This window comes from Lampris incognitus, chromosome 20 (genome assembly GCF_029633865.1).
Source record: "Lampris incognitus isolate fLamInc1 chromosome 20, fLamInc1.hap2, whole genome shotgun sequence".
Lineage (NCBI taxonomy): Eukaryota > Metazoa > Chordata > Actinopteri > Lampriformes > Lampridae > Lampris > Lampris incognitus.
This window is the reverse complement of record NC_079230.1, coordinates 28,240,825-28,268,247: the sequence shown is the minus strand read 5'-3', so window position 1 is coordinate 28,268,247 and position 27,423 is coordinate 28,240,825. Positions and strand designations below refer to the sequence as shown.

Here is a 27,423-nt window from a genome sequence, read left to right as displayed (position 1 = left end):
GTATGTGTGTAGACTTTTGGGCGGGTGTGCGGGTGGCCCGTTCTGTCCAGGAAGAGGGTGAGTCTATGTTTGTTCGTGTGCGTCGTCGTAATCTAGTCAAATCCTTGCCAGTCACTCTGCTCAGAGTCGTACTCCAGCTCTACACCGACACACCGCACCCCCTCCAGCAGCATGGGCGTACCTTGGTGACGGTCTGTGAGAGAGAGAGCGGGAGAGAGAGATGGGGGAGAGAGAGAGATCATTAGGACGGTCCCTTATCGCTTTTCCGAACCGGGTGTGCGTCCTGCTGCCCTGTCACAGTCCAAGACGTCCTACAAATGAAGCGATGACATCACAGGACGAGAGAGAAGGACAGTTAGCCGCTGACGAGTTTCATCGAGTCCACAACACTAGATGGGCTGGGACCAAAGCCAACACCCTTGTGGAGTCCACCAGTGGATGAGTGTAACTCCTGTGCGCTGACGCCAGGGCGCCAATATTCTACTACGGAGACAAGCGGTTGCCATGACATCAAGTCGCTGTGGAGCGGCTTCTCGGCCAATCGGAGCACACGGCGGGGCTCACCTGTTCTACCACAGCAGGTAAAGCTGAGCGGGGCTGAGACAGGAGGAAGACGTCGGTCTTATGGTCTGTCTGGCACTGAAGAACCATTTCAATTTAAAGAAGCTTTATTAGGCACGAGAGGACACGACTGACGAGCCCTTCAGTACTCGAGCTGCTCAATAATATGGACATCCGCGGGTCTGAGACCGGACGCCCTGGGCGCTCTGAAAGGCTGCACCACAGTAGAGCGAGACAGTTTTCGTTGATAAGGAATTATAACAGTGAATATACTAGGTGATACCGTGCCGTGATGTGAGCCGTCATGTCCTCCTCAGCCAACACTACCGGGACCTTCGCGGCACTACATCGAACCTGGGATATATTGTGAAATTCAGGGTAACCGTATCTATGAGGACCCTCCGACACACATACTCTAGACGTCTGTGGACCGCGAGCTCCTCTGCCGTGCGCCGCACGCTGTGTGCGATGGACGCGAGCGGCGCAGCCGGGACGCGTCATCGACCAATCAGATCGCTCGGCTGATTTAGCCGTCTGTCAGCGATCTGATGGGGGCAGCGCTGGTGCGAATGAAGCCGCGGGAGCGGAGGAGGGGGAACGGGGGGCTTAATCCGCTGACCTGATTGTGATCCGGGCCTGTGCTGCGGGAATATCTGCCCAGATGTTCAGACCACACGGAGGAAAACCACTCAGCAACACACACACACATCTGTCTTCAGTCACGCACATGCACGACTTAACAATTTTAAAGACACACACACACACATTCTGCTGTTTTTAGCCTCCCTCCGCTGAAACAAATGTGGGTCCTTATTCACTCCGAATGACGCTGCAGCTACACAACAGGGCGTCATTTCACACTTCTCTAAGCCTGCCGGGGCCTCACCACGATAACGAGTGAACAATGAGTTGTAGTGATAAAACATCCGCTAGGTGTGTTGTGCTGAGCTGTACTGGGGAGCGTTGACTGTCCAGCGCTGAGCGAGGGACTCTGGTCATGGTGACGCAACACTCGTCTGCACATGTTCTGCGGCGTTCAGTCAGCTCGCTGTCCCTCGTGGGAAACGTGAGGTACTGCGGGGAGGTAACTGGTTTGTTCTGGCTCCAGGGTTCATCAGTCCAGCTCTTCCTGGCCTTAACTTGTGCCCTGACTCACTTGGGGTCCAACAAACGACCTCTCCGTTCCGTCTCAGTCCTCATTATACTGACCTGTCAGCAGGGGGCAGTAGTGCTCTGGTATGGTCAGCATTAACCTGCTATCCATCTATCTATCTATCTGTCCGTCCGTCTGTCTGTCTACCTATTTATCTATCTTTCTATCTATCTATCTATACACCCACCCGTCCGTCTGTCTATCTATCTGACTGTCTGTCTGTCTGTCTACCTATCTATCTATCTATCTATCTATCTATCTATCTATCTATCTATCTATCTATCTATCTATCTATCTATCTATCCACCCACCCGTCTGTCTGTCCATCCATCCGTCTGTCTGTCTGTCTGTGTCTACCTATCTATCTATCTTTCTATCTACCCACCCGTCTGTCTGTCTGTATGTCTATCTATCCGTCCGTCCGTCCGTCCGTCCATCTATCTGACTGTCTGTCTATCTATCTGTCCGTCCGTCCGTCCGTCCATCCGTCCGTCCGTCTGTCTGTGTCTACCTATCTATCTATCTTTCTATCTACCCACCCGTCTGTCTGTCTATCTATCTATCTATCTATCTGTCTATCTATCTATCTATCTATCTATCTATCTATCTATCTATCCGTCCGTCCGTCCGTCCGTCCGTCCGTCCGTCCGTCCGTCCGTCCGTCCGTCCGTCCGTCCGTCCGTCCGTCCGTCCGTCCGTCCGTCCCGTCCGTCCATCCATCCATCTGACTGTCTGTCTGTCTGTCTGTCTGTCTGTCTGTCTGTCTATCTATCTATCTATCTATCTATCTATCTATCTATCTATCTATCTATCTGTCCGTCCATCCGTCTGTCTGTCTGTCCGTCCATCTGTCTATCTGTCTGTCTACCTAACTATCTACCTATCAATCTATCCACCCATCCGTCTGTCTGTCTATCCACCCATCCGTCTGTCTGTCTGTCTATCTTACCCACCCGTCTGTCTGTCCGTCTGTCTGGCTGTCTGTCCGTCTGTCCGTCTATCTGCCCCCTACAGGACACGAGTATGAGGGGCCGTATGTGAGCGCTGTACATGGATGCTGAGTAAATGTGTGTGTGGGTATTGAACTCTCGCTCTCGGTGAAGGTCACTCTGGAGTGAAAGAGGAACTTCTGCTTGAAAACCGACTGAAACAAGGGAAGCCGAGTCTCCCGGCTAGAAGGAAGGGAACAGCAAACACCCGTTCACCCGGGATATTAAAAAAGCTATTTAACAGGCGAACGTAGAGTCGCTTATCCTCCTCGCAGCATTTGTGAACCGCTCACTTGTCAGCGGCGGGCCAGACGGCGACACGTGGCAGCCTGCAGGACACACACGCTGCAGTCCACACAGGCGGACCGGCGGACAGACCGTGGAGGACAGGACTGAACTACTGAGGCCATCAGAAACGCTGCTCACTATTTTCACATGGTAAAACGCTGCTCACCCATGACCCGGGCATGAACTTTGACCTTGACAGAAACTCATCGTTGGTTTCACTCAGCAGGAGCACCTCCTCACAAAGTACTCCCTCCTGCTGGGCATGTACTCACAGGTCACCTTCAGCCCACCTGGAGAGAGAGAGACGGGGGGGGGGGGGGCGGCGAAAGAGGGAGGAGAGGGTGGGGGGGAGAGATAGAGAATCATACACAGGAATCAGATTTCCTCTTTTTACACACAAAAGGCAAATACACACACATGTAGTATGTTACACATATGCACACACACACACACACACACACACACACACACACACACACGGAGCAGCCAAAGGTCATGTAGAGTTCAGTGTGTCAAAATAGATAGCTTATAAAGGTCACGGTCACGGATAAGTTTCTCATCTGCAAACGTGAAGCCACACACACACACACACACACACAGGCAAGCACACACACACACAGACACGCACACACATGCAAGCACACACACACACATACACACACAGACACACACACACACACACGCACATACAAGCACACACACATACACATGCACACAAGTGCACACACACATACACACACGCGCACACACGCACGCACACACACACACACATGCACACAAACAGACATACACATGCACACACACACACACCCATGCACACACACGGACACACCCACACAAGCATACACACACAAAAACACACACACGTGCACACACGTAAGCACACACACATGCACACAAACAGACATACACATGCACACACACACACACCCATGCACACACACGGACACACCCACACAAGCATACACACACAAAAACACACACACGTGCACACACGTAAGCACACACACATGCACACAAACAGACATACACATGCACACACACACACACCCATGCACACACACGGACACACCCACACAAGCATACACACACAAAAACACACACGCACACGCACACGTACACACATGCATGCACACACACACAAAAACACACACATGCACACACACGTACACACATATACACACATGCACGCACACACGCACGTATACATACACACACACATGCACACACACACAAACACACACATACACACACATGCTCGCACACACGCATGGACGCACGTGCACACATGCGCACAGACACACACACACACACACACGACCATAAATTAAGTCCCAGGGGATTCTGGGAGATGCAGTCATAATTCAGGAATGTGACAAGACACTTGAAAAGCTTGTGGTGTGACTCGTGTGAGATGGGACCTGGTTGATACTGGTGTGTGCTGCAGCCCTGTTTACTTTCACAGGACAACACACACACACACCCCTCTGAAATGCTTCATGTGCTGTGTGCTCATGCACATGCCATGCTGCAGCACAAACCGCTAACACTGACCACACCCATGTAGGCCGACATGGAGACTATAACCTGTCAATCTCTTCAAGCAAAGCCAAGGGTGTTTTTTACTCCAAATGACCATCTTATCAAGATCTCTCATCTCGTCATCAGCCACTTCTCCGGGGTCGGGTCGCGGCGGCAGCAAGCTAAGTAGGGCACTCCAGATGTCCCTCTCCCCAGCAACACCCTCCAGCTCCTCCTGGGGGATCCCAAGGGGTTCCCAGGCCAGATTGGACATGTAGTCCCTCCAGCGAGTTCTGGGTCTACCCCGGGGTCTCCTCCCAGTTGGACGTGCCCGGAAAACCTCCAAAGGAAGGCGCCCAGGAGGCATCCTAATCAGATGCCCGAACCACCTCAACTGGCTCTTTTCGACGTGAAGGAGCAGCAGCTCTACTCCGAGCTCCCTCCGGATGTCCGAGCTCCTCACCTTATCTCTAAGGCTGAGTCCAGACACCCTACGGAAGAAACTCATTTCAGTCGCTTGTATCCGCCATCTCACGCTTTCGGTCACTACCCAAAGCTCATGACCATAGGTGAGGGTTGGAACGAAGATTGACTGGTAAATTGAGAGCTTTGCCTTCCGGCTCAGCTCCCTCTACACCATAACAGTCTGGTACAACGTCCGCATTACTGTTGATGCTGCACCAATCCGCCTGTCAATCTCCCGCTCCATCCTTCCCTCACTCGTGAACAAGACCCCAAGATACTTGAACTCCTTCACTTGAGGCAACAACTCATGCCCAACCCAGAAGGAGCAATCCACCATTTTCTGGTAGAGAACCATGGCCTGAGATTTGGAGGTGCTCACTCATCCCGGCCATTTCACACTCAGCTGCAAACTGCCCCAGTGCATGATGGATGTTGCGTTCTGATGAAGCCACAAAACCACATCATCTGCAAAGAGCAGAGATGCAATTCTGAGGTTCCCAAAACGGACACACTCCTCACCTTGGCTGCGCCTTGAGATCCTGTCCATGATTATCACAAACAGAAGCGGAGACAGGGGACAACCTTGGCGGACTCCAACACCCACCGAAAACGTGTTTGACTTTGTGCCAAGCATGCGGACACAGCTCTCACTTTGGTTATGCAAGGACCGGATGGCTTGTAGCAACTGCCCCGGTACCCCATACTCCTTCAGTACCCCCCACAGTCATAAGCCCTCTCCAAGTCCACAAAACACATGTAGACTGGCTAGTCAAACTCCCATGCTCCCCTCAGCACTTCTGCAAGGGTAAAGAGTTGGTCCGTTGTTCCACGGCCAGGACGGAATCCGCATTGTCCCTCCTGGATCTGAGGTTCGACAACCGGTCGGAGCCTCCTTTCCAGCACCCTAGAGTAGACCTTCCCAGGGAGGCTGAGCAGTGTGATGCCCCTGTAATTGGAGTACACCCTCCAGTCCCCTTTTTTAAATATGGGAACCACCACCCCAGTCCGCCACTCCACAGTGCTGTCCCCGACCTCCACGTGACACTGAAGAGGCGTGTCAGCCAAGACAGCCCAACATTGTCCAGAGCCTTCAGCATCTCAGGGTGAATCCCATCAGCACCCGGCGCCTTGCCACCAAGGAACTTCTTAATATATCTTCTCAAGATATATACACTCATTAAAATATATAACAATTAAACAGACAATGTCACTGTTTTACAGGATTTAACTGACTGACAGACAGTGATAGGTCACAGTCTACTACTACTACTTTCGGCTGCTCCCGTTAGGGGGCGCCACAACGGATCACCCGTTTCCATCTCTTCCTGTCCTCTGCATCTTCCTCTGTCACACCAGTCACTCGCATGTCCTCCCTCACCACATCCATAAACCTGCTCTTTGGCCTTGCCTCTCCTCCTCTTCCCTGGCAGCTCCATATTCAGCATCCTTCTCCCAATATACCCAGCATCTCTCCTCCACACATGTCCAAGCCATCTCAATCTTACCTCTCTTGCTTTGTCTCCAAACCGTCCAACTTGAGCAACAAGTGATGGGTCACAGTGATATGGCCAATTTCAGGAAAAACCTTGGCTTTAAAATAGTTTGTGTTTTAGATTTCCAATATATGAAAGAGCTAAAATTACCACTTTAAGGTGGGCCGTGTGATTACAATAACTGGACTATTTTAAACAGCGTTAGTGAAGGAAGGATTATGTCTGGTGGCTCGTGTGTGACTGGTGTAAACAGATGATGACTATGAGCGTGTGGTCCAGCAGACTCTCTCACCTTCCGGTAGTGGGCTGATATTGGTGATGCGGAGGTGTGGGCTTGGTATCGGCGCCGGGCACACATTCTTCCCGAGGGCTGGAACCTCAGGCAAGGTGAACACGATCTCATACCTGTGTTGTGTCTTCAGGAAGCCCACCTGAGAGAGAGAGAGAGAGAGAGAGAGAGAGAGAGAGAGAGAGAGAGAGAGAGAGAGAGAGAGAGAGAGAGAGAGAGAGAGAGAGAGAGAGAGAGAGAGAGAGAGAGAGAGATTAACAGTTTATACTGACGTGGGTCTACTATCAGTCTATCTTGACGAGTCTCAGCATCAATGACTTGTTCCCAACAAGGGGTTTTAGGATGTGATGCCTCCTGCAGGTGAGACTGTGAACGGCTGGTGGGATCACCTGTGTGGCTGTGAGTTGGAGGGAGAAGGAATTGAAATAATTCTGGACCAAACACTGCTAACAACTGTGCTGGATATCTTATTTTGTCCATAGCTTATACTCGGATCAAAATCAGTAATCAGATTCAACTCTTCATGTTTGAAAACATGGCATAAAACACCCAGCAACAATTCTTATTGTAAATGACCAATATTGTTTTTTTTAATAACTGTAGAATGACTCGCATGGAGGCCGTGTTAGCGTCTAGGCTTAACATTTAATAACCATTGCAGGGGAACTCAGGCACAGTGTACAGGCATGTAGCTGTGTGTATAGTGCCGCCACTAGGCTGCATGATCACATGACTACTCTGTAAGGACGGAATGCAGGTCGGTACAAACATAACGCTACAAGCTTATCCACAATAACTTTATCCGTAAACTGTTCTCGGTTTGTCTCGAGCACTCCGAGGGAGTAGTCTAGTCCTCATTAACATTCATGAGCTGATCTTTGAATGACAAGCACAACCAGGCATTGTCGGTAAGGGTGGGAGGGGTTTCATATCTTGATGATTTGATCTGATTGGCTGTATGTAAATGAGTGTCTGACGACATCGTGAGTATCGGAAGAAAAGATCGGCTGACAGAATTTGAACTGGGGGGGGCGGCGCTTTTAAAAAGAGAAAAAATAGAACTGAACTGTACCTTTGATATTTGCATACAAACATTTACACATACATACACACAGATACGCCCATCCATCCACTATCTGAACCGCTTATCCTGCTCTCAGGGTCGCGGGATGCTGGAGCCTATCCCCACACAGATACATATAGACAGTATATGCACATACTTATGCACAAGAGATATACATACCCACACATCTCAGTACACATATTTAAGTACAGGCGGACATAGGCAGACAGGCTCATCGGCAATAACACATGAATAAGGCATTTATTCCAGCTAAATTATCCTGAATTATTAAAGCATCAATTGGGAGGAAAGAAATCTATTTTGGTATTTTAAAAAAAAAAAGATAGAGCAAGAGTGAATTCTATAAAGGGAGACCAAACATCCATAAATTTCTGACGGGACTTACGTCTGTTGTATCTGAGTTTTTCTAATGGAATTAAAGATAGCACTTCTTTGATCCAACTTGTGAATGATGGAGGCTTATCAGACTTCCAATTGTGGAGAATACGTCTCCGGGCTTGAAGTGAAGCAAATGCTATAGCGTTAGCTTGGGGTGTACTGACGTCTACACCCTCACTGGGAACTCCAAAAATGGCAGTGATTGGGCTGGGTTCGATTCTTTTACAACAAATATATGAGAAAGCTTCAAAGATACGACCCCAAGATGTACTCAAAGATGGGCATTCCCAAAACATGTGCCCTACTGTGGCTGGGTTCAGGTGGCACCTAATACAAGTAGGATCAATATTGGGTTAGAATTATGACAGTTTCTCTCTTGTGTAATGTAAATGATGTAACACTTTTAATTGAACAAGGCGATGCCTAAGGCAGAAAGAGGTGATGTGAATGCGCTGTAAGGAATGTTTCCAGATCTCTTCAGTGAGCTCGATGTTTAAATCCTGTTCCCAGGCTGATTTTGTTTTGTCCAAGGAAGGTGAGCCAGTCGCTTGGATTATATATTTTAGAAACATTTCCCTTGGTATCTGGGTCCTAGTCCAATATGATGTCTAACATGCTCTTTTCCTGCAGGGCAGGAAACAAGTACTGTTCTTTGGCAAAGCTGCGGGCCTGGAGTTACCTAAAAAAGTGTGTCTTTGGTATATTATGGTCCTGTTGGAGAATTTCAAATGAAGCAAAAATGTCATCTACGAAAAGGTCACTAAAAAAGATCAAACTGTTGTTATGCCACATTTGAAATGCTGCATCAGTTTGGGAAGGATGAAAGTGATGGTTATGTGTCAAGGGCATGTGGCCGCATGTACTATTGAAATTAAAAGTGTTTTCTGAATTGATGCCAAATTTTAAGAGAGCTTTTTATCACAGGATTATTGACATGTTTAATAGTTTGCCCGGGTAGTGGAGAACTCAGTATGAAAATTGGAGAGAATTGGGATTAGAATGGGACTCTATAAGGGCCCAGGTGGGGTTTCTTTTATTTTTAAATGCTGCAACCCAGTAAGTTAATTTAGCTATGTTGGCTGACCAGTAATGAAACATAAAATTAGGCAATCCAAGTCCTCCCATTAACCTAGGCATCTCCAAAATGGTTCTTTTTGATTGTGGCCTGGATCTATTCCAAACAAATGAAGAGATGTGACTTTCAAATTCATAAAACATAGATGTAGGTAAAAAGAAAGGAATCATTTGGAACAGATACAGGAAATGAGGCAGCACTGTCATTTTAATTGTATTAACCCTGCCTGCCAAGGAAACCGGTACCGATGTCCATTTCACAAGGTCTAGTTTTGTACAGTCTAGTAAGTTCTTAAAGTTATGGCCATATAAATCGTTCTAAGATTACGTAACAGTGATTCCCAGATAGGTAAATGAATGGTGTTCCAGCTTAAATGGAATGTTATTGTAGTTAAGCTCTGACGCTATTTGGTTAATAGGAAAAAGCAGACTTTAGGAGAAGTTTAATTTATAGCTCGAGAGTCTTCCGAAGTGTTGAAACATATCTATAAGCTGAGGTATGAATCCTACTGGATCAGACATGTAGAGAAGGAGGTCGTCCACATAAAGTGAAACTTTACGGGTAGAGTCCGTTCTCACGATGCCTTTTCTTCTGCTCTAAGGGCTATAGCCGAGGGCTCACTAACAATATTAAATGAATATGGAGATAGGCTGCAGCCTTATCTATGCCACGATGGAGGAGAAAATAGTCTGAACATATGGAATTGGTTCGCACTGATGCCTTTGGGGTTGCATAAAGTAGTCTGATCCATGTAATCAATACTGGGCCGAATCCAAATTTTTCCAGAATAGCAAGAAGGTACTTCCATTCAATCCAATCGAAAGCTTTCTTGGCATCTAGGGAAAGTACAACTTCTGCTTGCTGGGTAGAATGAGAAGAACGGAGCACATTGAACAGTCTATGCATGTTATAGAAGCATTGCCTACCTGGTATAAAACCTGTTTGGTCAGGTGCAATGATGCTAGAAATCACTGTTTCAATGCGTTGGGAGAGGATCTTGGTGAGAATTTTATAGTCAGAACACAGAATGCTTATAGGCCGATAGGCACCACAGTCTAATGGATCGCTTGTCTTTTTTCTTTTTTTTTTGATAGAACCAAAATGGTTGCCTGTGTTATCGTTGTTTTTCTTCCAGTAGTGTTTCTTGGTGTACAGAGCATAAGGTTGGAGATAATTCTGAAGAAAAGGATTTATAAAACTCTATGGTTATTATGTTTTTCTAGTAGAAACAAACATTGCAACATGCTTGACAAATAAAAAGTTATATGTTATGATAGAAAATAATGTTTCAATTTCAACATTAAGGCTCCAGATTGCAGAAAATGGCTGCAATTGCAGAAGTTGCATGAAAACTGTAAATCACTTCAATTTGCTTTTGGACCAGCACCATATGGAGGCCAAGACTAAATCTCGCCTCTGGCCCCCACACAGCCTGAAGTAGGCTCTGGACTCAGTGATACTGACCAACCAACAGCAGAGATCAGAAAACAGGAGGAGAAATCAAACTGCATCCTGTTTTACACCCTGATGCAAATGAACAAAACACCTGCTATTCCATCAGCCACATAGAGGACAATGCACATTTTTATTCACATATTAGATATACTAAAGTGTGTGATAAAGAGCGAGAGAGAGAGAGAGAGAGAGAGAGAGAGAGAGAGAGAGAGAGAGAGAGAGAGAGGAGAGCATGAGAGCAGCCAATGAAATGCAGTCACCCTGGTATTTGGAAAAGTGAAAAGAAATATCATGGAGAATTATTAGAGAAAAAGAAAATAGATGCAAGCTAAGAGAAATTGAGGACATGAAAGGAAGGAGATGAAAATAAATGAAGGACAGGGACGAGAGAGATGGCGTGAGAGAGCAGATGAGCTAAAACTCCTCAGGCCAGAGTTGAAAGCGTCAAACCGGCAGTTTCAGCTTTACACAGCCCATTTGGAGGGAGAGAGAGAGAGAGAGAGAGTGGGAGGGAGGGAGAGAGAGAGAGAGCGAGAGAGAGAGTGGGAGGGAGAGAGAGAGAGAGAGAGAGAGAGAGAGAGAGAGGAGAGAGAGAGAGAGAGAGAGAGAGAGAGTGTTGTGTTGTGTTGTTGTTTTACAAGCTTTGGCAATATGTACAAAACGTATGTCATGCCAATAAAGCAGATATTGAATTGAATTGAGAGAGAGAGAGAGAGAGAGAGAGAGAGAGAGAGAGAGAGAGAGAGAGAGAGAGAGAGAGAGAGAGAGAGAGATGAGACAGAGCGAGAGAGAGAGAGAGAGAGATTGAGAGACGAGACAGAGAGAGTGAGAGACAGAGCGACAGAGACAGACAGACAGACAGTGAGAGAGAGAGAGAGAGAGAGAGAGAGAGAGAGAGAGAGAGAGAGAGAGAGAGAGAGAGAGAGAGAGAGAGAGAGAGAGAGAGAGAGAGAGCGAGCGAGACAGAGAGACGAGACAGACAGACAGAGCGACAGAGAGAGACAGACAGAGAGACAGACAGACAGACAGACAGACAGACAGACAGACAGACAGGACAGTGAGAGAGAGAGACAGAGGGAGAGAGAGTGTGAGTGAGAGACAGAGCGACAGAGACAGACAGACAGACAGACAGACAGACAGACAGACAGACAGACAGACAGACAGACAGTGAGAGAGAGAGACAGAGGGAGAGCGAGACGAGACAGAGAGAGTGAGAGACAGAGCGACAGAGACAGACAGACAGACAGACAGACAGTGAGAGAGAGAGACAGAGGGAGAGAGAGACAGAGCGACAGAGAGAGACAGACAGAGAGAGAGACAGACAGACAGACAGACAGACAGTGAGAGAGAGAGACAGAGGGAGAGAGAGACGAGACAGAGAGAGTGAGAGACAGAGCGACAGAGACAGACAGACAGACAGACAGATAGTGAGAGAGACAGACACAGAGAGAGAGAGAGAAAGAGAGAGACACAGAGAACAGCAAGCGAGATGACACACACTAAGATCCACACATTCCCACAAAACTGTGAGGATTCACACATAAACACAAGTGGTATGGGAGCGACACCAAAGGACGAGGAAGAAAAGACAGAGAGGACAGACACACAGACACACTTTTAAAACCCGCCTAGGCTAGTAGCAAACACTTTACACCAGGACATCAACGGGGTTTTCAATCAATCGGTGATTTATTCCAAGAAGAGTATCTTTTAAAGCTACGCGTGGGTAAAGAGTTCAGCATCTCAGGACAAAACCAGTTGTTGGGGGGGGGGGCACACCCCCGCAGCCGGGATTCACATGACAGCCATACACATACCAATTCAAACCTACACACTCTGCTCCAGACTGCCAGGTCCCACTGTCAGGGCCTGTACCCCTCTACACACACACACACACAAACGCGCACACATACACACACACACACATACAGGCCGGTGGCTGTTTCCATAGCGACTCTACCCAGTTATGAGGAGGTCGGGTAAACGCCGGGCTGACAGTGCTCTATCTACACCCACCACTCTGAAGACCTACTCAAAGGGCTTTGAAAACAAACACACACCACACACACACACACACACACACACACACACACACATGCTGCAAAGAAACGATGCCGTTACTCTGCAGACTGTGAACATGAAATACTAACGAGCATAAAAAGCCTCTACAGCCAGATTAGCCACGGAAAGTTTTCTGCAGACTTGGTTTCTGCTTTGTTTCTGTGGTCTGCAGAGACCTTCGGAGCCACGGTGACCTTTATCTGCCGTCTGTGAGGGGGACATCCATCCCTGCCCTCCGTTATCTGGGGGGCGCACGCTGAAATTCAAATGCAATTTGGTTTTCTGCAAGTGCGTCCTTTATCAAGAACGCAGCGCTGAAGAGCTCTGATGGAGACAAGACCGCCAACGAGAACGCATCACGGGATGATAAAAGCTGATTCGCCGAGTGAAAGGAAGAGAAAGAGAGCCAAGAGTTGCATTTATTAATATCATATCAAGAGCTTTCAGGACAGATTCACAGGCAGACCATCTCAATGGTCGTCTGTAAATGCTCCTCATCTTACGTGACATGCACCTGAGGACCCGTGAAACCATCTCCTTCAAGGTCAAACCACATCAGCATCTCAGGGAACCTCACTTCTGCTGTCTGAAAACAGTTCTTCCACAAGCCGCACATCTGGACTCGACATTATATAACCACACGTCAGAGCCAGACTTGATACACTGAATCACGTATGTCACATCCAACAGTCAGTAATATCCGCTTCTGGTGTGGGAAGATGGCGGCGTGAATTCACGTTTGCGGCGGCCATGCGGTGTCTTTGTCCACGTGTAAGTTTGCATCTTTGTTTGATGGCTGGGAGAGCTGGCGCTGGATCGACTGGGAGAGCCTGGTCCGCTGTGTCTTGCGGGCCCAGGGACCACGGCCCTGCCTGGAGCTGTGCCCAAGGAGGAAACACCGAGGGTGGTCTGACGGGATGCGGACGCGGAAGGGGGCAGGCTAAGCTAACTGCTAGCCCATGCAGACCAGCAGTTCCGATAACACCGCGAGCGGTCTGGTGGCCGCCTCGCCTAACCTGGACTGTGTTTTTAGTGTCGTCGTGTGGAGTGCGGGGAGGTGTGTCAAGGGTGTCTGGCTGGCAGAGCTGGCGTCGGATCAGCTGAGAGAGCTTGGTCTGCTGCCTCCTGTGGTCCAAGGACCATGGCCCTGACAGGGGCTGTGCCCGAGGAGGAAGCACCAAGGGCGGTCTGACAGAAGCGGGGCAGGCTAAGCTAACTGCTAGCCCATGCAGACCGGCAGTTCCAACAGTCATCCTGGCTGGTGTTCACTCTCCCTGGACAGTGATTTTAGTTTGTGTGTTAGTGTGGATATGTGTGTTCTTGTATGTGTTTTTGTCTTTGTGTTGCACTGCTGTGAGCTGGGGGGGGCAAATTATGTTTCGTTTCATTTCATGTGCGCGATGTGCGTGAAATGAAACGACGAAGTGTTTCTGATTCTGGTCTTCATCATCATCATCATCATCAGCTACACCTGGGTGGCTGATGTCACTGAGGCGAGCAGAAGCAAAGCGGGCTCAGCGTGACTGCGAAAGAAAAACAAAGCTGGTTCCTTCTTTACAGCCGCTCCAGCTCTCTGATCCTCCCTCGCTTTATTTTCCGGCTTTTGAGCCGCTCGACTCCGTCCGCAGGGTAACGCTCCGACATGGGGAGAGTAAAGAGAAGACAGAGCGAGGTCTGTGGTTCTGTCTGGGGCTCCGACATGGGGAGAGTAAAGAGAAGACAGAGCGAGGTCTGTGGTTCTGTCTGTGGCTCCGACATGGGGAGAGTAAAGAGAAGACAGAGTGAGGTCTGTGGTTCTGTCTGGGGCTCCGACATGGGGAGAGTAAAGAGAAGACAGAGCGAGGTCTGTGGTTCTGTCTGTGGCTCCGACATGGGGAGAGTAAAGAGAAGACAGAGCGAGGTCTGTGGTTCTGTCTGTGGCTCCGACATGGGGAGAGTAAAGAGAAGACAGAGCCAGGTCTGTGGTTCTGTCTGTGGCTCCGACATGGGGAGAGTAAAGAGAAGACAGAGCGAGGTCTGTGGTTCTGTCTGTGGCTCCAACATGGGGAGAGTAAAGAGAAGACAGAGTGAGGTCTGTGGTTCTGTCTGGGGCTCCGACATGGGGAGAGTAAAGAGGAAGACAGAGTGAGGTCTGTGGTTCTGTCTGTGGCTCCGACATGGGGAGAGTAAAGAGAAGACAGAGTGAGGTCTGTGGTTCTGTCTGGGGCTCCGACATGGGGAGAGTAAAGAGAAGACAGAGCGAGGTCTGTGGTTCTGTCTGTGGCTCCGACATGGGGAGAGTAAAGAGAAGACAGAGCGAGGTCTGTGGTTCTGTCTGTGGCTCCGACATGGGGAGAGTAAAGAGAAGACAGAGCGAGGTCTGTGGTTCTGTCTGTGGCTCCGACATGGGGAGAGTAAAGAGAAGACAGAGCGAGGTCTGTGGTTCTGTCTGTGGCTCCAACATGGGGAGAGTAAAGAGAAGACAGAGCGAGGTCTGTGGTTCTGTCTGTGGCTCCGACATGGGGAGAGTAAAGAGAAGACAGAGCGAGGTCTGTGGTTCTGTCTGGGGCTCTGACATGGGGAGAGTAAAGAGAAGACAGAGCGAGGTCTGTGGTTCTGTCTGGGGCTCTGACATGGGGAGAGTAAAGAGAAGACAGAGTGAGGTCTGTGGTTCTGTCTGTGGCTCCAACATGGGAGAGTAAAGAGAAGACAGAGCGAGGTCTGTGGTTCTGTCTGTGGCTCCGACATGGGGAGAGTAAAGAGAAGACAGAGCGAGGTCTGTGGTTCTGTCTGGGGCTCTGACATGGGGAGAGTAAAGAGAAGACAGAGCGAGGTCTGTGGTTCTGTCTGGGGCTCTGACATGGGGAGAGTAAAGAGAAGACAGAGTGAGGTCTGTGGTTCTGTCTGTGGCTCCAACATGGGGAGAGTAAAGAGAAGACAGAGCGAGGTCTGTGGTTCTGTCTGTGGCTCCGACATGGGGAGAGTAAAGAGAAGACAGAGTGAGGTCTGTGGTTCTGTCTGTGGCTCCAACATGGGGAGAGTAAAGAGAAGACAGAGCGAGGTCTGTGGTTCTGTCTGTGGCTCCGACATGGGGAGAGTAAAGAGAAGACAGAGCGAGGTCTGTGGTTCTGTCTGTGGCTCCAACATGGGGAGAGTAAAGAGAAGACAGAGTGAGGTCTGTGGTTCTGTCTGTGGCTCCGACATGGGGAGAGTAAAGAGAAGACAGAGTGAGGTCTGTGGTTCTGTCTGTGGCTCCGACATGGGAAGAGTAAAGAGAAGACAGAGTGAGGTCTGTGGTTCTGTCTGTGGCTCCAACATGGGGAGAGTAAAGAGAAGACAGAGCGAGGTCTGTGGTTCTGTCTGTGGCTCCGACATGGGGAGAGTAAAGAGAAGACAGAGCGAGGTCTGTGGTTCTGTCTGTGGCTCCAACATGGGGAGAGTAAAGAGAAGACAGAGTGAGGTCTGTGGTTCTGTCTGTGGCTCCGACATGGGGAGAGTAAAGAGAAGACAGAGCGAGGTCTGTGGTTCTGTCTGTGGCTCCGACATGGGGAGAGTAAAGAGAAGACAGAGTGAGGTCTGTGGTTCTGTCTGTGGCTCCAACATGGGGAGAGTAAAGAGAAGACAGAGCGAGGTCTGTGGTTCTGTCTGTGGCTCCGACATGGGGAGAGTAAAGAGAAGACAGAGCGAGGTCTGTGGTTCTGTCTGTGGCCTCCCAGCTGATATGAGGAGATTAGCAGTGATGAGAAACGACTCTCATCTTCTGCTGTCCTGCAAGGCTTACACATGAAGACCATCACAGCTCAAAGATGGTATAAAGGGAAACAATCAGGATGTCTCTCTCTGTCTCCCTCTCCCTCTCGCCCCTCCCTCTCTCTCTCTCCCCCCTCCCTCTCTCTCTGCCTCATGCTCTCTTGATCTCTCTCTCTCCCTCTCTCTCTCCCTCTCCACCCCCCTCTCGCTCCCTCTCTCTCTCCCCCCCTCTCTCTATAAGTTGTGTTCATTTTTGCAATGTGGAGCGTTTCATATTCTGTGACTATCATTTGAACAAGTCAGCGGTCAGACTTAACCCCATGTTTTGGGTTGTTTGTCATACGGTGGCATCAAAAGGGGGTGAAAGAGTGAAAGACAAGAGTTCCCCCAAAAAGAGAAATCAACTGACAGTCGGGCATCAAAAGAAGCATTTTCTGCATCCTTCCTCCTGAGCAGTCTGGACCTTGTCCCGGCCGTCCATCCACTAGACAGACCAAGACCTCAACACAGTGACTACCTGGTGTGCAAATCTTTCTTTCTTTTTATTTTTCCCCCTTTTTCTCCCCAATTGTATCCGGCTAATTACCCCACTCTTCCGAGCCGTTCCCGGTCGCTGCTCCACCCCCTCTGCCGGTCCGGGGAGGGCTGCAGACTACCACATGCCTCCTCCCATACATGTGGAGTCACCAGCCGCTTCTTTTCACCTGACAGTGAGGAGTTTCACCAGGGAGGCGCCAGTGCAGCGACCAGGACACATACCCACATCCGGCTTCCCACCCACAGACACGGCCAGTTGTGTCTGTAAGGACGCCCGACCAAGCCGGAGGCAACATAGGGATTTGAACCGGTGATCCGGGTGTTGACAGGCAGTGGAATAGACCACCACACCACAAGGACGCCGCCTGGTGGGCAACTCTTAAAAACAAGTAGAATATAGAATTTGGGGGGGGAAAATGTGCTGTGTCAAACATGCCTTACTGAATTTAACAAAGATTAAGACGGACATCACAGCCCTGTGGGCTGAACCGCTTAACAGATGGCGAACCCCGGCGTACCTTGACCATGAAGTTTCCGTCGCTCTCTGGGGTCACCATGACGATGGAGTCGTGCAGCTTCTCATCAAAGTGGACATGGGAGGGAGCACCGGCGGCAGGGGGCTCCTCCGCAAAGCGCACACCCCCCGCCTTGGCAGAGCCTAAAGGGAGAGGCCAGAGACAGTAGTTAGCTGACTGATAACACTTTACTGCCGCCGACGGTCTGACAAGTACTATACATCAGAACACACACACACACAAACACACACAAACACACACACACATCCAGATACTCTCATACACACATGCACAATGACACCCATGCAATACACAGCCTATACATACATGTACAGGCACTCACATGCACACAAAATGACACATACGCACACATGGCTACGCACACACACACACTCACACGCATGCACACTTACACAGGCACACACACAAAAACATGAAAACACAACAGAAGCACACACGCACACACATGCACGCACGCACACACAGTCACAAGGAAAAAAATGGGCACAGGCTTCAAGGCAGCTTCTCAGTGTTGTCTTAATCTGGAGAGACAGACAGACAGAGAGTAAGAGAGAGAGAGAGAGAGAGAGAGAGAGAGAGAGGAGAGAGAGAGAGAGAGAGAGAGAGAGAGAGAGAGAGAGAGAGAGAGAGAGAGAGAGAGAGACAGAGAGAGACAGAGACAGAGACAGAGACAGACAGAGAGCGAGAAAGAGACAGACAGACAGACAGACAGACAGACAGACAGACAGAGAGAGAGAGAGAGAGAGAGAGAGAGAGAGAGAGAGAGAGAGAGAGAGAGAGAGACAGAGACAGAGACAGAGACAGAGACAGACAGAGAGCGAGAAAGAGACAGACAGACAGACAGACAGACAGACAGAGAGAGAGAGAGAGAGAGAGAGAGAGAGAGAGAGAGAGAGAGAGAGAGAGAGAGAGAGAGAGAGAGAGAGACTGAAGAGGCAGTTCAGAGAAAAACAGATCGTTTAAAGATGTTTTTCTGGTACTTTGTGCCATTTTTCTGACAGGCTGATGAAGAGTATTTCAACTCGGGGGTATTGTGATTTGAGTCTGTATGACACACTGAACCACCAGAGCACTTCCAGTCCAGATGAACCAGCAGAGAACTCCCAGTCCAGATGAACCACCAGAGCACTCCCAGTCCAGATTAACCACCACAGCACTCCCAGTCCAGATGAACCACCACAGCACTCCCAGTCCAGATGAACCACCACAGCACTCCCAGTCCAGATGAACCACCACAGCACTCCCAGTCCAGATGAACCACCACAGCACTCCCAGTCCAGATGAACCACCACAGCACTCCCAGTCCAGATGAACCACCACAGCACTCCCAGTCCAGATAAACCAGCAGAGCACTCCCAGTCCAGATAAACCAGCAGAGCCCTCCCAGTCCAGATGAACCACCACAGCACTCCCAGTCCAGATGAACCACCACAGCACTCCCAGTCCAGATAAACCAGCAGAGCCCTCCCAGTCCAGATAAACCAGCAGAGCACTCCCAGTCCAGATAAACCAGCAGAGCCCTCCCAGTCCAGATAAACCACCAGAGCACTCCCAGTCCAGATGAACCAGCAGAGCACTCCCAGTCCAGATGAACCACCAGAGCACTCCCAGTCCAGATGACTGATAGTTGTTCAGCTCGGGGACATTGTGATTTGAGTCTGTGTAACACACTGAACCAGCAGAGCACTCCCAGTCCAGATAAACCAGCAGAGCACTCCCAGTCTAGATGAACCACCAGAGCACTCCCAGTCCAGATGACTGATAGTTGTTCAGCTCGGGGACATTGTGATTTGAGTCTGTCTAACACACTGAACCAGCAGAGCACTCCCAGTCCAGATGAACCAGCAGAGCACTCCCAGTCCAGATGACTGGCAGCAGAATGAAGGAGGAAAAGTAGAAAACTCCGAGAGGAGAAATTAAGGTCGGCAGTCTCCGGTTTAAACCAGAGAATGAGTTAAAGGTACACCCTGTAAGGGCACGCCGCCACCACCACAGCTGTGTGGAGCTCTGCTGACAACAAGAAACGTGACATCATATCACCATCGCGTCAAAATATTGTGAATGTATTTTAGAAGTGGAGACAACTGAGAGCCTCGAAAGGAACTGGGAGCACTGCAGCATGGGCTTGTTGTCTCAGTCAAGAAGTCAAGTCAATCTCATTTGTATAGCCCAGTATCACAAATTACAAATTTGCCTCAAGGGGCTTTACAGCAGCACAACATCCTGTCCTTAGACCCTCGCGTCGGATAAGGAGCAACTCCCTAAAAAAAAAAAACTTTAACAGGGAGAAAAATAGGAAGAAGCCTCAGGGAGAGCAACAGAGGAGGGATCTCTCTCCCAAGATGGACAACGTGCAACGGATGTTGTGTTTACACAATTTACAGAATGAGGCGAACTTTTACAAAGTCTGGCAAAAACCGCAGCTGTGTGCATCAGTTTCAGAGTGTACCTGCAGAGTCCACCACAAACCAACAAGACCGCCGCAGGATGAACACAGCTAGAGCTAATAACATGTAAGATGGATCCATTTGATTTAGGTGTGCTAATGAGGTAGCACTGAAGAAACTATTAACTTGTCAACGCTACCTCATTAGCACACCTAAATCAAATCAACAGCTGTGTTTATCCTGCTATGCTTACATCACTTGGTCGAAGATCAGCCCAGCCCTTACAGATGGTTCCTTTAGATGGCAGCAAACTCACTAAAGTGCTGCTGGGTTAAGTTGCTCTTTAAATCAGGATCTGTATCCAGATACATTGTCTAAATGAGGAAAGATGGAACCTTCAAGTTAACGCAATGTGTAAACAGTCGTCTGACAAGCATCGCTATCGAAACGTGATCTGATTTGCTTGGACCACTTCTGGAGGGGAGGTACCCCGTGTTCCTGTGGTGTCGGGTACGTCGGATATACGAGTTTCCGAATGAAAAGTAGCACATGAACGGCACACCCAGTCGTACAAACGATGTCAGTAAGTCGAATTTCTGATACCCAAGCTTCTGAGTTGTCACATAAATGTAACCTTTCACCTCTCGGGAACATGGCGGTCGTAACAGTTGACAGTAAGAAAACAGAGTTACTGCGTTTCTAAAGACAATCGATAAGCGTTTTGTGTTCTCTTCATTATCCAGCAAAAAGTGACACTTTACAAAAGTCTTTTAAATGCAAACAGCAGTCATGGCAGTGTTGGCTTTTGGACTAGTGCCATCGTGTTTTCTCCTCCTGACCAATTGCAGGTGAATTCCGTTGCAGGAAGATGGCGGCGTGAACTCATGTTTGCAGTGGCCTCACCCAGTAGCGGTGGGAAGATGGCGGCGCGAACTTACGTTGGCGGCGGCCTCACCCATTACTCTCCATGCAGTGTCTTTGTCCACGTCTGCATCTAAGTTGTCTTGGTTTGATGGCTGGGAGAGCTGGCGCTGGATCAGCTGGGAGAGCCTGGTCTGCTGCGTCCTGTGGGCCCAGGGACCACGGCCCTGCCTGGAGCTGTGCCCGAAGAGGAAACACCGAGGGCGGTCTGACAGGACGCAGCAGCGGGGCAGGCTAAGCTAACTGCTAGCCCATGCAGACCGGCAGTTCCGATAACACCGAGGACGGTCTAGCGGCGGCCTCGCCTGGCGTTGACTGTGTTTTTGGTGTCGTCGTGTGGAGGTGTGTCGAGGGTGTCTGGCTGGGAGAGCTGGTGTTGGATGGGCTGGGGGAGCCTGGTCTGCTGCGTCCTGTGGGCCCAAAAACCACGGCCTTGCCCGGAGCTTGCCCAAAGAGGAAACACCGAGGGCGGTCTGACAGGACACGGGAGCACGGCAGGCTAAGCTAACTGCTAGCCCATGCAGACCGGCAATTCTGACAGTCATCCTGGCTGGCGTTCCCTCTCTTGGACAGTGATTTTGGTTTTTGGTTTTTTTTATATGTTGGATATACGTGTTTTTGTATTTTGTAGTTTTTTTGCAGCTTGGATATATGTGTTCTTGTAGTTTGGATGTGTGTTTTTGTCTTTGTGTTGCACTGCTGTGGGCTGGGGGAAAACCATATTTCGTTTCATTTCATGTACATGAAATGAAACGACAAATAAATGTTCCTGATTCCTGACCGAGTCGGAGGACAAACATCACTCGCCGAGTCGGATCTTCAGAGTTCCTGAGGACCAGCCAACATCAGCCAGGGCTAAATGAAGCCCATAAAGCACGCACGCATACACACACACACACACACACACACACACACACACACACACACACACACACACACACACACACACACACATGAACACACACTGCATGTGTTTCTACACTGCCCGTGGGAGGTGGAAACGCCATACTGCAGCTCAGTCTGAAGACCGTCATTACACAGATTCACTCCATTGCATCATGAACCACACGACCGCCACACGACCGCCACACGACCGCCACAGTAAACAAGTCACTTTAGTGACTCTCAGAACGCCTGGACAGAAAAAAAAACTCGCTTAAAATTAAGCCTCTCTAACAAAAATGCGTCGATGCCGCTTTCCTTTTCCTTGACTATTGTTGGGTGATAATAGACAGACTTCCCACCTTCCCACCCGCTCGTCTGCTTCGCAGTAACTGTGCCAAAAATGAGACCAGATCCCAGCGTGGACACAAAGCGTTCAAAGAGACCGCATCGAAGCAGCGGGCGGGGAACGCCGGGGACGCGATCAGATAATCCAGATAACGCATGAAGCTGATAACACACCCGGAGTCAGATGACGCGATAACGCCGACCTTTGACCCTCGGGGGCACCTGGTTCAGGGTGACCCACCTCCTCCTGCGAACCTGCAGGATCCCAACACAGACAGACATCCTCAGACTACACCTCTCCTCTCCGTCACTCCGCCCCGTCTGTCTTTTTGGGGATACTATACTGCAGGGCCCGTGCGGCGGTCTCCACGGGGCCTCCATTTTTGGAAAAACGGGCCGAAAGAAGCCAGACGCACACAAGCACGCGTTGAGGCTTACAAGCCAAACATATCGCCCCCCATTCCCGCAGCCAGGGGTTAGCTGGCGTTCCCCCGCGACGCCCGACCCTGCTGCCGTTTGTTGTTCTGCTGAGCGGGCGGGCGGGCGGGCGGGCCGGCGTTCACTGGTGTGAGAGGCCGGAAACCGTTCCTTCCACGTTTTCCCGGCCTGGAATGACGCTCCTCCGTCGCCACGAGCGACCTGCCTGACGCGGCGCTCCGGCACATTTTGATCTGTGCGCAGAAACATCAGTTTCCCACGGCACCGGAGGAGCAAGACGTGAACGACGTCTAAGATAAACCGACGGCGATCTCCTGCGCCGCGCTGAAGCGCCTCTGATGCTGCTTTAAATAGCAGCAGAAAGTCCTTCAGAGAAACTTACTGCTGACCTCCCCTGAACCTCGGAGGAGGGATTTTCCATACAAACTTAAACTGCTAATAGACGAGTGTGTGTGTGTTTGTGCACGTGTGTGTGTGTGTGTGTGTGTGTGTGTGTGTGTGTGTGCACATGTGTGTGTGTGTGTGTGTGTGTGTGTGTGTGTGTGTGTGTGCACATGTGTGTGTGTGTGTGTGTGTGTGTGTGTGTGTGTGTGTTGTGTGTGTGCGCGCTGGGAGTTTGATCCAGCGGAAACTCAAATACTCAGCAGATAATCCAGAGCACACGAAGAAACAAAGTGTTTTTTGTGATGTGAGATTTCCAGATCTGTTTTGTTTCCATAAACACCCTGACTCAGTCACAAGCACCCGTACGCATGAATGCCCTGAAACCCTCTCTCCCTCATTCTCCCACCTCTCCCCTTCTCTCTCTCTCGCTCTCTCCCTCATTCTCTCACCTCTCCCCTTCTCTCTCGCTCTCTCTCGCTCTCTCCCTCATTCTCCCACCTCTCCCCTTCTCTCTCTCGCTCTCTCCCTCATTCTCTCACCTCTCCCCTTCTCTCTCTCGTTCTCTCTCCTCTCCCCTTCTCTCTCTCGTTCTCTCTCTCTCGTTCTCTCTCCTCTCCCCCTCTCTCTCGTTCTCTCTCCTCTCCCCCTCTCTCTCGTTCTCTCTCCTCTCCCCTTCTCTCTCTCGCTCTCTCTCTCATTCTCTCACCTCACCCCTTCTCTCTCTTGTTCTCTCTCTCATTCTCTCCCTCTCTCTCGTTCTCTCCCCTCTCCCCCTCTCTCTCATTCTCTCTCCTCTCCCCCTCTCTCGTTCTCTCTCCTCTCCCCCTCTCTCTCGTTCTCTCTCCTCTCCCCTTCTCTCTCTCGCTCTCTCTCTCATTCTCTCACCTCACCCCTTCTCTCTCTCGTTCTCTCTCGCTCTCTCTCCCTCTCTTTCTCATTCTCTCCCCTCTCCCCCTCTCTCGTTCTCTCTCTCTCGTTCTCTCTCCTCTCCCCCTCTCTCTCGTTCTCTCTCCTCTCCCCTTCTCTCTCTCGCTCTCTCTCTCATTCTCTCACCTCACCCCTTCTCTCTCTTGTTCTCTCTCTCATTCTCTCCCTCTCTCTCGTTCTCTCCCCTCTCCCCCTCTCTCGTTCTCTCTCCTCTCCCCCTCTCTCTCGTTCTCTCTCCTCTCCCCCTCTCTCTCGTTCTCTCTCCTCTCCCCTTCTCTCTCTCGCTCTCTCTCTCATTCTCTCACCTCACCCCTTCTCTCTCTCGTTCTCTCTCGCTCTCTCTCTCCCTCTCTTTCTCATTCTCTCCCCTCTCCCCTTCTCTCTTTCTTGTTCTATTTCGCTCTCTCTCTTTCTTGTTCTTTCTCTCATTCTCTCTCTCTCTCGTTCTCTCCCCTTCTCTCTCTCATTCTCTCTCTCTCTCTTGCTCTCTCGTCTCGCTTTCCTCTCTCGTTCTCGTTCTCTCACCTGTCTCTCGTTCTCTCTCCTCTCTCCCCTCTCTTGTTCTCTCTCCTCTCTCTCTTGTTCTCGTTCTCTCTCCTCTCTCTCCCCTCTCTCGTTCTCTCCTCTCTTTCTCTCTCCTCTCTCTCCTCTCTCTCCCCTCTCCTGTTCTCTCTCCTCTCTCTCTTGTTCTCGTTCTCTCTCCTCTCTTTCTATCTCCTCTCTCCCGTTCTCTCCCTCTCATTCTCTTGCCTCCCTCTCGTTCCCTCTCCCCTCTCCTCTCTCTCTTGTTCTCGCTCCTCTCTCGATCTTTCCTCTCTCTCTCTCATTCACCCTCTCTCTCTCTTGCTCTCTCTCTCTCATTCTCGCCCCCCCCCCCCCCCATCCCTCGGGCACCATGCTGGTGATTAAAAGCTAACCAGTGATGGTTGATTTATTCAGAGGGCCGAGAGCTGCTGTCAGCGATCTGGGCAGCGAGAAGGGAAGGGAAGCTGCGTGTTCAGAGGGTTTGCTTATCCAGCCTACATTACTGATCCCAAATACTGAAGCACAACGTGTGACAAAGACGCAGAGACACGCGCGTCGAGCATGGTGTAAGAGGTCTCGAAGTGGAAAATCTCACAGACTAAACAACACAACTGAACTAATGATCTGTGGATCTTACGCGTCCGTTTCAGGGTTTAGTGTCTTTACATCCCTGCACACAAGTTGTTGGGAGCCAACACAAGTGACACAATGACTGACATGCTGACATCCGGCTGACAACTGAAGAAAACCATGTTTGAAGTGTTGATGTGGCCAGACTCAATAGTTCAGCACAGAGGTGCTCCTGAGAGAGAATGAGTGAGGGCGTCTGGGTGGCGTGGCGGTCTATTCCGTTGCCTACCAACACGGGGCTCGCCGGTTCGCATCCCCGTGTTACCTCCGGCTTGGTCGGGCGTCCCTACAGACACAATTGGGCGTGTCTGCGGCTAGGAAGCCAAATATCCCCCTAGGTAAACTCCTCACTGTCAGGTGAAAAGAAGAGGCTGGCGACTTCACATGTCCTGGTCGCCGCACTAGCGCCTCCTCTGGTCAGTCGGGGCGCCTGCTCAGGGGGAGGAGAGAACTGGGGGGGAATAGCGTGATCCTCCCACGCGCTACGTCCCCCTGGTGAAACTCCCCCCCTGTCAGGTGAAAAGAACTGGCTGGTGACTCCACATGTATGGGAGGAGGCATGTGGTAGTCTGCAGCCCTCCCCGGATCGGCAATGGGGACGGCTCGCAGAGCGGGGTAATTGGCCGGATACAATTGGGGCAAAAAAGGGGGAAGTAAATAAATAAGAGAAAGAAAGAAAACCATGTTTGAAGTGTTCATGGGGCCGGACTCAGTAGGACAGCACAGAGACGCTCCTAAGAGAGTTTGAGTTAAATATATTGTTAATGTTGAAAATATAATTCAGTGCTTCACCACCACGGCATCGATTTAAACCCTGCGCTGACTTCATCCGGGCAGCTTTGGCACTGTAAACCGCGCCGCAGATTAATTCCACATGCTTGCTGATCGTATCTTCGTATCGCTTATGAAACACGCGCCATTAGCGAGCCGCCTCACTCTCGCTTCATGAAACTTTCATACACGTTCATATCGCAGATTACAAATCCCCGCTGTTGGCAATCTGGGTCAGTGTAATGAGTTTAGTGTTACATCACGTGCCATACGGCAGGACTCACGAGGAGGAGGTTTATTATCCAACTCTTCCTCACAGATCTGAGGCCAACACCGAGTCCAAGCACAGACGCATAAATACAACACTTCATTCAAATATCAACAAGCTTTAACTGAAAATTCACTTCTGCACAGAGGAACATCTTGCCCGGCGACTGCTTAGGAACTGCAAGCACAGGCGGGAAAATGGCGTTCAGGCATTACCGATCAGAACCGAAAAACACGTGTTAAACATTTGGGTGGATTCTTCATCACGACAGCGGTTTACGGCAGTCGCAACTTTGGTAAAAGCTAACATTTCTGCAATAAACTAGCTAAAGGCAATGAATTAGTTATTTCAGAAAAGCGAAGGTTTTTTTCACGTCACGTCTCTCATAATGCTTCTTATCTGTTCTTAAAAATCACCGGAAAACCGAGTTCTGATGGGGATTGCTCACATGACCCATTTGAATAAGCTGACATCATCACAAATCAGTCAGACACAAACAAAACACCACGATACCGACTTTTTGGAGTAACTATGTAGAACCTCAAGATTTCAAAGTGTCGTAATTTTTCCTCTTAAAACGCTTATACAGCCAAAAGAATCCCCGTTTGTCTTGGTGACGCACTCGGGAAACGAAGACCTAAAGATCCAGTCCAAAAAAATCTTGTTTTCAATCTCATATTTTTTAACAGAACGTTTGTTAAAGTGAAGAACCCCTGAATATACGAAATGCTTTTTTTCTGACAATGTGACTAAAGCCCCGTGAGGAACTCTCCTCCTGGCTGTCAACACAATTAAACCGTTTCAGACAACCAATCAGCTTCTGGTGATAAATGACATCATCTAATACTATGATTTGATTGGACAGTCAATGAATCATCATCATCAGTCTGTCAGTTGGCCAGTTTTTGAATAGTTGCCTAGCAACATCATACTAGTTAGCGAGCTAGCTAGCTAGCTATAAATAAAGAGTCTCGTGAACTCAACCTGCTGGGAATTGTCTGTTCAGAGAGGGGGCGCTAACACAGTTATAACAAATCACATGATACTTGACAAATGACTCTCCTAACATGAATATTACACTATAAAACTTGTCTGACTGAATTAAAATCATTGGACTGGATCTTTAAAGATTAAGTGGATTATGTGACCTGACTGGTAGGACTATTTCTCTCCTTAAAGACTTTGTGTAATGCAGCACAAGACCTCAACAGGAGCTCAGAGACAGTGCATGTATTACATTCACAGTCAGCCTGATAATGGGACGATTTCATTCGACGAGGCTGATGGGAGGTTATCAGCACTCAAAGTTACAAGGGTACACCATATCC

At 49.6% G+C, this 27,423-nt stretch overlaps 1 protein-coding gene across 1 annotated transcript in view; it reads right to left on the bottom strand.

The window, feature by feature from the left end:
* Positions 1–27,423, bottom strand: part of adissp (adipose secreted signaling protein) — a 44,039-nt gene continuing 16,616 nt past the window's right edge. Inside the window, 6 exon segments of the mRNA XM_056300728.1 lie at positions 1–193; positions 3,158–3,196; positions 3,199–3,255; positions 3,258–3,281; positions 6,763–6,901; positions 17,597–17,736. Of these exon segments, the coding sequence (XP_056156703.1) occupies positions 93–193; positions 3,158–3,196; positions 3,199–3,255; positions 3,258–3,281; positions 6,763–6,901; positions 17,597–17,736 (500 nt within the window). The 3' untranslated portion in view covers positions 1–92.